General features: G+C 45.5%; 1 protein-coding gene across 1 annotated transcript in view; it reads right to left on the bottom strand.

Annotated features, from left to right (window-relative positions):
* The window catches only part of LOC126092605 (endoglucanase A-like), a 201957-nt gene that overhangs the window by 135090 nt on the left and 50327 nt on the right, over positions 1 to 16540 (bottom strand). Inside the window, exon 8 of the mRNA XM_049908303.1 lies at positions 9940 to 10087. Within this exon, the coding sequence (XP_049764260.1) occupies positions 9940 to 10087 (148 nt within the window). The remainder of the gene's footprint in view (positions 1 to 9939; positions 10088 to 16540) is intronic.

Genomic DNA, 16540 nt, shown 5'->3' with positions numbered 1-16540 from the left:
TCTAATTATGCCTTCAGCCGTGTTACAATAAGTTTTTTTTTAAAAAAAGCAAACTTGTTTTAAAAACAAAGTATTTATTGAAATGTGTGCTATTTGGAAATGTTCTTCCGTTTTCTAATTCAGGCCTTCAGCCGTTTCTTATTTGAAGCTGTATGTGGCCTTCAGCCGAGAATAATTTCCCTTCTTTCATAATAAGGCCTTCAGCCGTATTACAATAAGTTTCTTTTTTAAAGCAAACTTGTTTTAAAAGCAAGTTATTTGTTGAGATGGGTGCTATTTGGAATTGTTTCTTGACTTCTAATTCAGGCCTTCAGCCGTTTGTTATTTGAAATTGTTTGTGGCCTTCAGCCGAGTGATAATTTCACTTGTTTTATAATAAGGCCTTCAGCCGTGTTACAGTTTGTTTTAAAACGAAGTATTTATCTTAATATGTGCTATCTGGAATTGTTCTTCTGTCTTCTAATTCAGACCTTCAGCCGTTTGTTGTTTGAGGTTATTGTTGGTTCCCTTCGGCCCTAAAATTGTGGCATTTTTTTTTCTGTGCTAAGGCCTTCAGCCATCATCCAGTCAATTGTGTTTTTTTTTAAGAGATTGTTTTAAAATTTTAGTTTCTTTAAATAAAGTTTACGTATTTGTTGTGCAAACGAGAATAGCTGACTACGGCCCCATCCACAATCGTAACCTTATCCTGCCCCATCCTGAGAAACTAGCTCTCATAATCTAGTAAATTATTTTTCCATTTTGCATTTTATAGCTCTCTTCGTATGGCATTTCTAAATACATTTTTCCTTTTCGTAGGAAGAGTATGAGAAATAATTGATCAAGCTATATCACAGTTACTCAAATGTAACAGCCTTTTCTTTGCTTTCAAATTATTGATCACAAGAGCATAAGTTTCTTAAACTTTTTGAAACATGCAAATGATTAGGTTTATCTTTACCATAAGGAGTTACAAGCTGACATTTTCATTTACAACATTCTCAGCAATTCCAAATTTCATTTTTGTGATAAGACACACATGTGTGGAAGAGAACTAGAAAACACACCAACAGTGTGACTAATAGTCACTATACAGCTTCTTGCCTCTGTTAGAGTTGCACTTACACCTTCTTGTATGGGCAAACACTCTGTAAATATCTTTTTATCCATTCGATACGACTGTCTCTCTATTCACCTCTCAACATAGAAAGACTGTTCACGTCACTCCGACTGTAAATTCGCCTGAAGCGACCGCTACGGTCCCAGGTTCGAATCCTGCCTCGGGCATGGATATGTGTGATGTCCTTAGGTTAGTTATGTTTAATTAGTTATGAGTTCTAGGCGACTGATGACCTCAGAAGTTAAGTCGCATAGTGCTCAGAGCCATTTGAACCAGATTCGCCTGATCTAGGTGTTGACCCTCCCTTACAAGGGTGTGCCTACCCTTTATTTCTCCAATACCTATATGAAACCCCGTACATCCAACTTTATATCCTTAACAGCATTCACAGCCTCTGATCCTTATCTTTATATCTTCCAATGACGATTTTTCCGCGTAACATACCAAATCTACCCAGTTACTCCAACATATGTTCCCTGAGTCCATTTTTATAACTGCTACCTATGCTTCTTTCAATGCTACAGATTACCTAATACTGTACGAAATCATGTAATAAAAAGCTTCCTCTCGAAATATTCTTCCTACATTGGTTATACTATCTGTTACTAACAACAATCTTCCACGCTCTTCCAGATGGTCATCACCTTCCCATAATAGCTACTTGTAAATTACTGTTCGCCCGTGATCTACGCGGTCACGTTCCGCCCACATGAAAAACAATTACAAAAGTACAATTTGCAATGTCTGAACGTATTTATTTTTCATTTCTTTCGGCCAATACTCGCAATATACACTAAGAAGTCACTAAGCGAATACTGTTGAGAATACCTGTATGTTTGCTCTTAATCTCTGTTTAATTTTTGTAGTTCATATAAGATATGACATATCCATTCAACAGCTAACCAGTGCCTCTACTTTACCAGAAGAGGTGTGATATATTGATAACTATAGCCTTTTTATGGTACTGACACAAATCATTTGTTCAGTAGCGCGCTCTCCTCAGAAATAAGTTGAGTCTTCTGTATTCTTTTGGCTCCTCATCTGTTAAGCCATTCATTAGTGGTCTCTTGCCAGAGAAAATACCATGCTCAGCTATTGAAGTCAGACAGTTTGCTCGCCGAACTACCTTGCCTTCACTTGGGGAATGATTCCCGCTCCCTCCACCTTCCTCTGTTTTGTGATGGGTCTAACATGTCTATGTTTCGTCATTATCACCACAAGCTGCTACTTGCTTACGGTAGGCAACCTCCCCTATAAAAAGTTGTGCACTCCCAAACATAATGCGCCTAAGTACAGATAAAGTACTAAATTCTTATCACACGAAACGTACATAATATCTCATTGACATTCGGTACGTCATACAACTTAGCTGTAGTGGATTTTGTTTGTATTATCGCAATCGTTTCACCTATTTACGAGATCACTATGGTAAGTCTCTCTGTAATAGAAGAGAGGCAATTTCAACTGTGAGGTGTAAAGATCTGGAACGGGCTCCGTTCAGCTTCACGGGGTCTGCATGACAAAAAAGGTTGTGAAATTCTCATGAAAGTTGCTAAAATAATAGAGTAAAATCTTAAGGCTTGCAAGAGGTTGGGAGCAACGTGACATTTATAATATTTTTACTCTGTACATCAGATGAGCATCGGCAGTTGTCATACAAGTTAGGTATTTCTTGCTCGTGGTAGACAAGGCGTAACAAAATACACTCCTGGAAATGGAAAAAAGAACACATTGACACCGGTGTGTCAGACCCACCATACTTGCTCCGGACACTGCGAGAGGGCTGTACAAGCAATGATCACACGCACGGCACAGCGGACACACCAGGAACCGCGGTGTTGGCCGTCGAATGGCGCTAGCTGCGCAGCATTTGTGCACCGCCGCCGTCAGTGTCAGCCAGTTTGCCGTGGCATACGGAGCTCCATCGCAGTCTTTAACACTGGTAGCATGCCGCGACAGCGTGGACGTGAACCGTATGTGCAGTTGACGGACTTTGAGCGAGGGCGTATAGTGGGCATGCGGGAGGCCGGGTGGACGTACCGCCGAATTGCTCAACACGTGGCGCGTGAGGTCTCCACAGTACATCGATGTTGTCGCCAGTGGTCGGCGGAAGGTGCACTTGCCCGTCGACCTGGGACCGGACCGCAGCGACGCACGGATGCACGCCAAGACCGTAGGATCCTACGCAGTGCCGTAGGGGACCGCACCGCCACTTCCCAGCAAATTAGGGACACTGTTGCTCCTGGGGTATCGGCGAGGACCATTCGCAACCGTCTCCATGAAGCTGGGCTACGGTCCCGCACACCGATAGGCCGTCTTCCGCTCACGCCCCAACATCGTGCAGCCCGCCTCCAGTGGTGTCGCGACAGGCGTGAATGGAGGGTCGAATGGAGACGTGTCGTCTTCAGCGATGAAAGTCGCTTCTGCCTTGGTGCCAATGATGGTCGTATGCGTGTTTGGCGCCGTGCAGGTGAGCGCCACAATCAGGACTGCATACGACCGAGGCACACAGGGCCAACACCCGGCATCATGGTGTGGGGAGCGATCTCCTACACTGGCCGTACACCACTGGTGATCGTCGAGGGGACACTGAATAGTGCACGGTACATCCAAACCGTCATCGAACCCATCGTTCTACCATTCCTAGACCGGCAAGGGAACTTGCTGTTCCAACAGGACAATGCACGTCCCCATGTATCCCGTGCCACCCAACGTGCTCTAGAAGGTGTAAGTCAACTACCCTGGCCAGCAAGATCTCTGGATCTGTCCCCCATTGAGCATGTTTGGGACTGGATGAAGCGTCGTCTCACGCGGTCTGCACGTCCAGCACGAACGCTGGTCCAACTAAGGCGCCAGGTGGAAATGGCATGGCAAGCCGTTCCACAGGACTACATCCAGCATCTCTACGATCGTCTCCATGGGAGAATAGCAGCCTGCATTGCTGCGAAAGGTGGATATACACTGTACTAGTGGCGACATTGTGCATGCCTGTGTCTATGTGCCTGTGGTTCTGTCAGTGTGATCATGTGATGTATCTGACCCCAGGAATGTGTCAATAAAGTTTCCCCTTCCTGGGACAATGAATTCACGGTGTTCTTATTTCAATTTCCAGGAGTGTAGTATAGCTAATCTCTCAGGACCAATTCCTTACTCAGAGGAGGATTTGTCATAGGAACATGCTTCTGCAGGCGATTTATTTCCACTCTAGAACAACTTTTTTAGAATCCTCCGTAATCCATAAATGAACGGAAGAAAAGGTATGCAGCATAACACATGAAATTTTTTCACATGAAATATTCAAACTGCCTTCTCGGATACTCCTACTGACATTCTAATTCTTGTTTTTGTTGCTTTCCACTGAAAGTAATGTTGATGAATGGTTCACGTCATTGTGACACAATCCCGTTTCCCTACTTGCATATCGCATCACCTTTTGAGGATGACAACGCACTTCACGAGTACAAAATTATTTACAAGAGTTTTTTACGGTCTTCGTTTCTGATACAATGAAACGTGAGTGCCCATATGAAGTGCATAGGAACGAAAGTGTACAAAAAGAGCTGCTCTGGCAAATGGCTATTTGGTATACGGTGTAAGTCGCGCCTCTGACGTTTCTATGATGACAGATTTTCAGAATGAAAGTGATTCGATAGGATTATCTTTGAAGCAACTGATTGTCGTCTTAGGGGTTGTGAACCGTCAAATATTTCTACTTGCGATAATGGAGGAGGCAATTCTTCAGGTAGTTCACGACGACACTGATGTTAGCAAAATAATAGTTGCAAGAAGTTTCTTCTGTGTTGACGCGATGGTGAATGCTACATGATAACCTGCTGTCTATATTCATACAATTTATAGCCTGAGATACGTTATCAGCTGTTGATTTTCCTGGTCGGGCCAACTTCTACGAACAGTTTATTGAACAACTTGTTAATGTTAGTTTTAGTACAACGGTGCATTTAGCGGCTTAGTTGTCTTGTGCACGTTATATAAGTGTAAACTCACACACAGAGCCCGTAATGGCTTTCCTGAATTGCCACCTAGCTGTTAAAGGGATTGAAAAAGGAAGATTTTTTTGTCATTCTGCGCGCCATTATTGTTGCTGACAGTTTACTGTGCCACACGTTTTCTTTTTCTATACGGGATCAACGGAAATAGATCCATTTCTTTCTTAGAGAATTCTGTAAATGATTTCTTAGATGTCATGCCTTTGTAAATACAAAGTACTAGGTACTCGACTGCAGGTTAAAATTGAAATGCCAGGATACCAAGTAATGTATTTACCTTCCTTCGCGTATACGCCTTAGACGGAATATAGATTAGTTCTGATAATGCTGGACATAGAGTCAAACGGATACGTCACCCAAAAAACGTTACGTCACAGTTTATAGATTATATGGCTGGTGAGAGGTGGCTTGTCAGTGTCTACGCAATCCGTATCAGATGTTTTCAAAGTGTCAGAGAACACGCCAAAATCCCGTGTGTCGAGGTATGTGAGGACATCAAGAGCAAAATTCGATGTGACATTACCTTGTTCAAATACAATACTTTGCAGACTTCGAAGATAAGGCATGATTACCGGACTTTACACGTAACATATTCTGGCTGTGCGAACCACAGGTGATTATGAAGTTCATCCAACGACGCACTACACCATGATATCGCAGGTTGGGCCCATAGAACGGTGGCAAACGCAGTCTATCAACATTCGTTGTACTCAAAGACGCCACACATGGACACATCCATTACCATAGTGTAGGAATAACTCGAACTCATACGAGAGGATGGCGTAGAGCCATTCCTGTCGCCATTGTTCTCTTTGGGCGCTCTGCTGTTGGCGCAGCCTCACTGCTGACGGGTGTCTATGTCCTCAACAATGGCTGTCGTGCTGACAGTAACTGATTCTCCAGACTGACCGTGTGGGCACATGCTTCGCTAAAAACAAGCCCATTTCTTGACTCAAGCTACATAGCGGTGCTGTACGATCCTACGTAACCGAACAACAGTGACTATGTAAGTAGGCTGTTTAGTTTTTTATGTTGGTAACGCCACGTAGTGCTCTATATGAAAATCACTGACTGTCCTCTGTGCAGTCTGTGGCTGGTTGGCATTGTTGGAATAGTCGCTATTATAGTGTTGGGCAGCTGGCTGTTAACAGCGCGTAGCGGTGCGCAGTTGCAGGTGAGCCGCCAGTAGTGGTGGATGTGGGGAGAGAGATGGCGGAGTTTTGAGAGCGGATGATCTGGCCGTGTGTCCATCAGAGACAGAAAATTTGTAAGACTGGATGTCATGAACTGATATATATATATATATATATATATATATATATATATATATAATGACTTTTGAACGCTATTAAGGTAAATACATTGTTTGTTCAAAAAATGGTTCAAATGGCTCTGAACACTATGCGACTTAACTTCTGAGGTCATCAGTCGCCTAGAACTTAGAACTAATAAACCTAACTAACCGAAGGGCATCACACACATCCATGCCCGAGGCAGGATTCGAACCTGCGACCGTAGCGGTCGCTCGGTTCCAGACTGTAGCGCCTAGAATTGCACGGCCACTCCGGCCGGCATTGTTTGTTCTCTACCAAAATCTTTCATTTGCTAACTATGCCTATCAGTAGTTAGTGCCTTCAGTAGTTAGAACCTTTCATTTAGTTGGCAGTATTGGCGCTCGCTGTATTGCAGTAGTTCGAGTAACGAAGATTTTTGTGAGGTAAGTGATTCATGAAAGGTTGTTAGTCAGGACTATTCTTTTGTAGGGATTGTTGAAAGTCAGATTGCGTTGCGCTAAAAATGTAGTAACCACAACCAACAGCGGGAACGCCATGGGCTGCGGATCGGAGCCGCCAGGCGGGGAAGCCGCCGGCGGTGGAGCACGTAGCACCGGGTAAACACAGGACGAGTCGGACGACAGACCAACGACAACTGACAACAACCGACCATGAGCAAGGAAAAGATAAACAACAGAGGCTTGCAGAAACCACAACACCAAACACCAAACGTAAATCCACTCGGAACCAGAGCCAGGCAAATGTCAGCAACGAGCAACGACCAGAACGCAGTACCGCCGAGATAGAAACGAAATCCAGAGCGAGTACCAGACTGGCGGGACTACGGTTTTTTTTTTTTTACTTTATTGTTATTTTAAAACCTGTACAACTCAGGTAGGCTGGCAGCGGCACACTACGCCGCTCTTCAGCCATAGCGTTTTACAAGAGTATAAAACACGGTGAATGACAATGAACAAAGTGACGGGCAAAAGAGAGAGGTCACAGAGACATAAAAACACGGTGTCGTTCACATGTGACGATAACAACACTGAAAACACGTTGGCAGGGCGCACAAAACACTGATGAGTCCGACGACACAAGTGAACGTAGGAGTGGGACGGCGGACACCAAAAACACTATACGACGTCACACACACGAGACACAAAAGGCGACGATCTCCGGCGCGCGAAAGTTCACTAGACGTGTGCGAGTCCGGGGACCTGCCAAGAGAGGAGGAGGAGGAAGGGGAGTGGGAGAGCGAGAGGGGAGAGCAGAGATGCCACGGGCAGGGGAGATAGGGGGGAGGGAGGAAGGGGGAGAGGAAGCCCGGGGGAAGAGGGGGAAGGGAGGGGACAGGGAGATGGAAAAAGAAGGGAAGAGAAGAGAAGGGAGGGAGGGTGCCGAAAGGAAAGGACACGGGAAGTGGGGGGGCGGGGCAGGGTCAAAGTTGATAGGAGGGGTAGATGGAGGGGGCGAGGACATCATCAGGGAGAGGGAGCTGGCGGAAGGCACCTTGGGAGAGGGTATGGAGGGTGGAGAGATGGAGACCGGGTGGGACATGGGAGTACAGGCGCGGCAGCGGGCGGGGGTGGGAGAGGATCGGGGAGACGAGCGGGTGAGGAGGATCGAGTTTACGGGAGGTGTATAGGATTCGTATCCTTTCGAGGAAGAGGAGGAGGTGGGGGAAGGGGATAAGGTCATACAGGATCCGCGTGGGGGAAGGGAGACGGATGCGATAGGCAAGGCGGAGAGCATGGCGTTCAAGGATTTGGAGGGATTTATAAAAGGAAGGGGGGGGGCGGAGATCCAGGCTGGATGGGCGTAACAGAGGATAGGGCGGATGAGGGACTTATAGGTGTGGAGGATGGTGGAGGGGTCCAGACCCCACGTTCGGCCGGAAAGGAGCTTGAGGAGACGGAGTCGGGAACGTGCCTTGGCTTGGATTGTCTGGAGATGGGGAGTCCAGGAGAGGCGACGGTCGAGGGTGACGCCAAGGTACTTAAGGGTGGGGGTGAGAGCGATGGGACGGCCATAAACGGTGAGATAGAAATCAAGGAGGCGGAAGGAGGGAGTGGTTTTGCCTACAATGATCGCCTGGGTTTTGGAAGGATTGACCTTGAGCAACCACTGGTTGCACCAAGCGGTGAACCGGTCAAGATGGGATTGGAGAAGGTGTTGGGAGCGTCGCAGGGTGGGGGCAAGGGCAAGGAAGGCGGTATCATCGGCAAACTGGAGAAGGTGGACGGGGGGTGACGGCGGCGGCATGTCCGCCGTGTACAACAAGTACAGAAGGGGGGAGAGGACGGAGCCTTGGGGCACACCGGCGGAGGGGAAAAAGGTGTAGGAATCGGTGTTATGGATGGTGACATGGGAAGGACGGCGGGAGAGAAAGGAACCGATCAGACGAACGTAGTTAATGGGAAGGGCGAAGGTTTGGAGCTTGAAGAGGAGACCGGAATGCCATACGCGGTCATATGCGCGTTCGAGGTCAAGAGAGAGGAAGATTGCGGAGCGACGGGAATTGAGCTGTTCGGAAAGGAGATGAGTGAGGTGAAGGAGAAGATCGTCGGAAGAGAAGGCGGGACTACGGCAGAGCGGGTCCCTATATACGAAACCGGAGAGAGCGGCTATTGGCCGCTGTCTGCACGTGGCTTAGCGGTGGCGCCCTCGCTGCGCTACAGCCGCTGCGAGGGATTGCCGCCGCGGAGGCGGAGCCCTCTATGGGCTGACCACGTCCATTTGTTCTGCCGCGTGCTCGACTTCCGCGGCGGAAGGTACTAGAAAAAATATTGTGTGTCAGTTTAGTGTTGATCTGAATAGGTAAAGAGCGAAATGTCTGAGTACGTTCAGTTCTGCTCAGCTGTTCGAAAAGCAAATAATGTAAGAGGTTTATCAGCACAGCCATTTATAAATTTTTCTACGGGGATGTTTCAACTATACTCTCAGGCGCTAGTCGCGTGGGGCCGTCACTTCTGTATGGCTCTTCCTACTCCAACGATTCCATACTGGTATGACGGTCGTCGGATCCCAGCCGCAGTGTGAAGGTAAACTAAAAACTGAACGTTTTTGCCGTTGTCAAAATTCGACAAACAGTGTTAGACATCTCCCCTGATGTCATGATCCTCTCACAAACAGACAACATTGAAATACAATTTCTTAGTGAAAACACACGGTGTGATACTTAGCCATGTGCAGAATGTAGATGACATTATTGCTATCTCCTTTGCGCCGTTTTAATAATGTGCATATCCTAGCATATAGTACAATTGGCGTTGATTTTGTTTGTGTTGCACCTTTCCTTCTTCCCGCTGCTATTCTAATGGCTAGCAAAGTAGATCATGTGCTATGGATGTCATTTAAGCCGTGTGTGCTCTCTAGCTGCTGGAATGGGAATGAATGGGAGGTATGTTGAATAGGTTAACACAAAGAGAAGCAACACCTAAGTTGTGCTATGCGTTTAGTTTATTGTGCGGCGCCCCTGAGAGGGAATGGATCAGAGTCCGAGTTGTACGAGAGCGGCCACGACCCCCTGGAAGCCGGCATTGAAGTCGAGCGCGACCTCGTTGTGCTGGTAGTCGGTGCGGTCGTCGTAGTAGGCGTCGTTGGCGTCCGGCCCCCCCACCAGGGCGCCGTACAGCACGTGCGGGTTGGGGTCCGTCGTGCTGTACTGCGTCCAGTCGCAAGTGGCGGGCGCGTCGGGGCAAGACCTGCCAACACAGAGCAGCAAGCAAGAGGTCAACACTTCCAGTTCAGCTTCAGCATGAGAGTCAAGAAATATGAGCAGTCGGAACAACGGAATTAATTAATAATTAAATATATCTGGATGATTCCTTCTTGTCCAAAAACCATTTTCGTTTCTTCACTATTTATCTACAGATGTTTCGGCTATGGTTGGTACAAATATCTTTTGCTGCAGAAACTAACGTGTGAAGCACAGCTCTGTGTGGACTACGAGGGAAGTTGACAAGACGATAACCGAAGCGTTTTAGATGTGGCCCCACAGAAGGATGATGAAAGTTATGTGGAATCATAAGATATGAAACGAGTTTCCGCGCAGAAATGGCGAGTGTATAAATACCGGGTGATCAAAAAGTCAGTATAAATTTGAAAACTTAATAAACCATGGAATAATGTAGATAGAGAGGTAAAAATGGACACACATGTTTGGAATGACAAGGGATTTTATTAGAACAAAAAAGAAGTTCACAAAATGTCCGACAGATGGCGCTGGACAGCAAAACCTCAGTGACTGCTACCGTGACGGGTGAGAGATATGTTACAGAATCGCATCATCCCCAGCCTGGCTGATAAACGCCTGCTGGAACGTACGATGTTTATGCAGGTTGGCGCTCCACCCCATATTGCTCGACGCGTGAAAGACCTCTTGCGCGCGTCGTTTGGTGATGATCGTGTGCTCAGCCGCCACTTTCGTCATGCTTGGCCTCCCAGGTCCCCAGACCTCAGTCCGTGCAATTATTGGCTTTGGGGTTACCTGAAGTCGCAAGTGTATCGTGATCGACCGACATCTCTAGGGATGCTGAAAGACAACATCCGACGTCAATGCCTCACCATAACTCCGGACATGCTTTACAGTGCTGTTCACAACATTATTCCTCGACTACAGCTATTGTTGTGGAATGATGGTGGACATATTGAGAATTTCCTGTAAAGAACATCATCTTTGCTTTGTCTTACTTTGTTATGCTAATTATTGCTATTCTGATCAGATGAAGCGCCATCCGTCGGACATTTTTTGAACTTTTGTATTTTTGTGGTTCTAATAAAACTCCATATCATTCCAAGCATGTGTGTCAATTTGTACCTCTCTATCTACATTATTCCGTGATTTATTCAGTTTAAAAATTTATACTGACTTTTTGGTCACCCGGTATATGGGAAAATTTAACGAGATGAACAGACAGGATAATAAGACATACTAACTGCAGAGGAGCTGTAACGAGCTGTAGAGGGTAAAAACTGTAGGGGATTGAAGTACATCCAGCAAATAATTAAGGACATTTACTGTAAATACTACTCTGAGATGAAGACATAGAACTTCTCACAGGAGAGGAAGTCACGGCAGATTGGTCGTTTAAAACCGAATTACCGACGAGGAAAAAGAAGTTACACATGATTTTGGGAATATTTTTATATTAGTGCGGTAATCCAGCGATGTCTCATACTGGAAAGCTGTCATGTTATACTAATGCCTTAAATCGAATGTTATACAACTTTCACTCATTTGCATTCTGAAAGTAGCCCCGCGTCGACATGACGCTTCAATGCCCAGTAGTTTTTCATAGTGTCATTTCTCCTCTGCAACAAGGTAGCCGTTAACAACGAGTAAATTCATAACAACGACGAACTTACCCCGTGTAAACACATTTGGCTAGCCGTTTTTGTCTTTTACAATACACACTGTTGTATGGTTTCACGTTATAGCAGCTCTATAAATTATATTCAAAACAGCACCTTTTCTATGTTTGCTATAGATGGGTCTGTTCCACCACCTTGTTTTCCAACAGATTACAGAACCATAATGCGTAACTTTACCGTGAAAAATAACAATATTAACAAGAACAACACAGTTTCAGATGACAAAAAGTATGATGATACTTTCTGTACTGCTCAAGACGAACGCGGTACAGGGCACCAAAATGCCGTTACGTACCTAAAAAACAACAACAAAGTTTCAAAGCACAATACACTACACTGTAGAGTGCAAGCTTCACGTGTGGGTCAACAGGGAACAAGAACTTGAGGAAAAGAGCTCTACAACAAGTTCATGTAATGACGCCTATCACGTTCTGGTCAACCTGTTAACTAACATATTGATTAGAAAGTGTAGAAATGCTTCACAAATGTGAGTATCCAAATAAATATGTAAAAGTATGGTGTTAAAACGTCAGTCATCAAGTCGTGCATGGCTGCTACGACAAGTAATTGACATCATCTTCTGTGAAGCATCAAGCGCTGTACAACGGTTTTGTAAAGGTAGATACGTACAACAATAATCAAGTCTAATAGTTTCTCAAATAAAAAATACAGCCACTCAAATTAAATTGAAAATATGTATATACTGTGTCACATTTACTCGTGTAACTGAAACTAAGAAACCAGTGAATTTTATAATGAGGATGTACATCATTACGCACTTTTAGTATTTCCATACAATTGAATCAATATGTTGTGACAACATTTCCAACAAAAGATTACAGTGCTCCTCATACTGGTTGTGAATAAATAACGTCGCATTCCAATCTCTTCGTGATCCTGTCTTCATTTTTCAAGCATTTGTAAAACGTGGAGAGCCATCCCCGTAAGAGGAAAAGAAGAAATTTTGCTTTCGTCAAGACAGAAGCATCAAAACACATTTGTTGTTCAAAACATTTGTTTTCCTATGAAAATCGCCTCAAAACTAGTAAGTAACGAACTTAAACATAAAACATTCGAAAAGTATTATTATGAATGTACAAATGCATTATGAGTGTATCTTGTATTTTTAATCAAATAGATTATTTGAAAACACGGATTTCTCAAGTATTATTTCAGCGGCCAACTGACAGTTGTTAGTTGCAGACTGCTATATTGGAGTTCAAAATTACTTTCGAATGACCATGATAGGTTCTTTTTCTTTGCAGTAATCATTCCTGTTATTTCTCGAAGACGTTTGATTACAATTTCCCGTACTTTAAGTAGTCGAGAGACCCCTGCTCATAAAAACTTTCTCTAACCAACAGCATCCAGTTTCAATGCATACATTACTACAAAATCCCGTAACTCTGGATTCAGAATCGTTTGGCCTCGTTAGCTGCACACATCATTTGTGACAGGACGGTAATGACTCCCTGCAATCCATTCTTTGAATTGTGCATTTCACTGGAAAGTTGAAATTTGCTTACTGATAAATCTTCCCTTATAGGTTACAACACCATGTACTTAAATTTCATTGTCGAAACAAGTTTTTGTCTAGAACATTCGCCTCCTCCCTGTGGTTGAACGGCCAAGTTTCTTGTGACTTTACGTCCTCAGAGACAACGTTTTTTTTCCAGTTGGTTACTTTTCTTTTATCCATATTTTTGGCCTTCCGATGTGCCAGGTAACCGAATGCGTGAAAGCATTGCTTCAGGGATACGGGGAGGTGAGACTATCCCGGCCAGAATCCCCTTCGCATATTAACGACGAAGGCCGCTGAGTTGGCTTGCCTGGATGTGGCTTTTAGGGGGTTTTCCTTATCCAGCTAGGTACATATCAGGTTGGTAGGCACCGTCCCGCCTCAGATATGCACTGCACAAACATTCAGAGAAGTTTCTCATACTTCAACGTAGATTTACTCAGAAGCAGAAAGGCAGGATAGGTGGACTCCGTCCCAACAGAAGTGTTGGCGTCAGGAATGCCATACGACCAACTACCGCTGACATGGCCTCAACCCATATAACAATATCAGCAACGTAGGAGAAACTGGAGAAGGAAATAGAAGATATGTTTGACTTTCCGGGGATATTCCTCTCGTTCCATCTCTTGTTCTGCAGAAGTCTATTCTAGGTAGTTTTTCCTCCATCGTTCTCGATATTCGCTTGCCAAGTTCAGGCTTCTCTTCTTTAGCACTTCGACGACGTTTTGGTGTTTGTACAATTGTTTTAATTCTTAATTTTTTTCTTATCCTCCATTCCATGTCATCTTCTTCATATACAAGTCCAAAAATTATCTTTAGTATATTCGTAAATAAACTAAAAGGGATCAGTTTATAAAGTATCAGCATGGGAAAATACTACTGCACAAGAGTGACACAGAAAAAGATGAAAGACGTACTTTTCGCAAATACTTAATTGCAGTGATCCACAGTCCTGCTTTACAGCTGAAGAACCTGATACAGCTGATGTACAATTCACCACCTTATCAGGGAACAAAATACAGCGAACAATAAAGAAATTGAAGAATAACAAAGCTTGTGGTGAAGACCTGCTATACGCTGAATTTTTAAAGAATGGAGGACCACAACTCGAATTAGAACTATAGAATTTAATATAAACGCTCTGGAGGCAGAAACCATACCTGCGGACTGGAATGAATAACGATTCCCTTCTGTGCGATATCTACGGAGGAATTGTTTTACTCGATGTCACTTACAAAACCCTGTCGATCTGTCTATTAAAGAGGCTGATACCCCTAACTGGAGAACTGACTGGAGACTACTCTGAGCTGAGACAAGGGCACGCCACTTCACCTATTTCATTTAAAAGCATGTTAGAGGAGATCGATACAGAATTTGCTAAAACTAACTCACAATGCATACAATTGCAGGAGGTGAAAATTACTAGACTTTCGTGTGCAGATCATGTACCAATATTAAGTAGTTTCAAACAGTACTGGTTAGAATCAAGTATAACTATTACGCTGAGGATACATGATTACGTGTAAGTGAAGAAAAGACGGAAGACCGGGTCAGAAGGAAGAAAATCAGATGTGTTTTACCTTTGGCTGTAGACAGATTCACTTTCAAGTAGTTAGGGAGTTTCACAGCAACAACCGTAGAACCTATTTAGAACGGATATATAATTAGACTACCTGTTACCCTCTGTTTCGCTCGCGTATCAGTAGTTTTGTTAAGATGAGTGATACTCAGTAAGTTAGCTAGTTCAAATGTTCAAATCTGTGTGAAATCTTATGGGACTTAACTGCTAAGGTCATCAGTCCCTAAGCTTACACACTACTTAACTTAAATTATCCTAAGGACAAACACACACACCCATGCCCGAGGGAGAACTCGAACCCCGCCTCACAGTCCATGACTGCAGCGCCCTAGATCGAACGGCTAATCCCGTGCGGCAAGTTAGCTAGTAATTTTACGAGATGTCTGTGTTACAGTGGCGTATAAAAATGTATGCAGTGCCACTATGTAGTTACATAAAGGATATGTTTCTATTGTTTCTCTGCATATACACTCCTGGAAATGAAAAAAAGAACACATTGACAACGGTGTGTCAGACCCACCATACTTGCTCCGGACACTGCGAGAGGGCTGTACAAGCAATGATCACACACACGGCACAGCGGACACACCAGGAACCGCGGTGTTGGCCGTCGAATGGCGCTAGCTGCGCAGCATTTGTGCACCGCCGCCGTCAGTGTCAGCCAGTTTGCCGTGGCATACGGAGCTCCATCGCAGTCTTTAACACTGGTAGCATGCCGCGACAGCGTGGACGTGAACCGTATGTGCAGTTGACGGACTTTGAGCGAGGGCGTATATTGGGCATGCGGGAGGCCGGGTGGACGTACCGCCGAATTGCTCAACACGTGGGGCGTGAGGTTTCCACAGTACATCGATGTTGCCGCCAGTGGTCGGCGGAAGGTGCACGTGCCCGTAGACCTGGGACCGGACCGCAGCGACGCACGGATGCACGCCAAGACCGTAGGATCCTACGCAGTGCCGTAGGGGACCGCACCGCCACTTCCCAGCAAATTAGGGACACTGTTGCTCCTGGTGTATCGGCGAGGACCATTCGCAACCGTCTCCATGAAGCTGGGCTACGGTCCCGCACACCGTTAGGCCGTCTTCCGCTCACGCCCCAACATCGTGCAGCCCGCCTCCAGTGGTGTCGCGACAGGCGTGAATGGAGGGACGAATGGAGACGTGTCGTCTTCAGCGATGAGAGTCGCTTCTGCCTTGGTGCCAATGATGGTCGTATGCGTGTTTGGCGCCGTGCAGGTGAGCGCCACAATCAGGACTGCATACGACCGAGGCACACAGGGCCAACACCCGGCATCATGGTGTGGGGAGCGATCTCCTACACTGGCCGTACACCACTGGTGATAGTCGAGGGGACACTGAATAGTGCACGGTACATCCAAACCGTCATCGAACCCATCGTTCTACTATTCCTAGACCGGCAAGGGAACTTGCTGTTCCAACAGGACAATGCACGTCCGCATGTATCCCGTGACACCCAACGTGCTCTAGAAGGTGTAAGTCAACTACCATGGCCAGCAAGATCTCCGGATCTGTCCCCCATTGATCATGTTTGGGACTGGATGAAGCGTCGTCTCACGCGGTCTGCACGTCCAGCACGAACGCTGGTCCAACTGAGGCGCCAGGTGGAAATGGCATGGCAAGCCGTTCCACAGGACTACATCCAGCATCTTTACGATCGTCTCCATGG

This window comes from Schistocerca cancellata, chromosome 7 (genome assembly GCF_023864275.1).
Source record: "Schistocerca cancellata isolate TAMUIC-IGC-003103 chromosome 7, iqSchCanc2.1, whole genome shotgun sequence".
Taxonomy (NCBI): Eukaryota; Metazoa; Arthropoda; class Insecta; order Orthoptera; family Acrididae; genus Schistocerca; species Schistocerca cancellata.
This window is presented reverse-complemented; position numbering and strand designations above follow the sequence as displayed.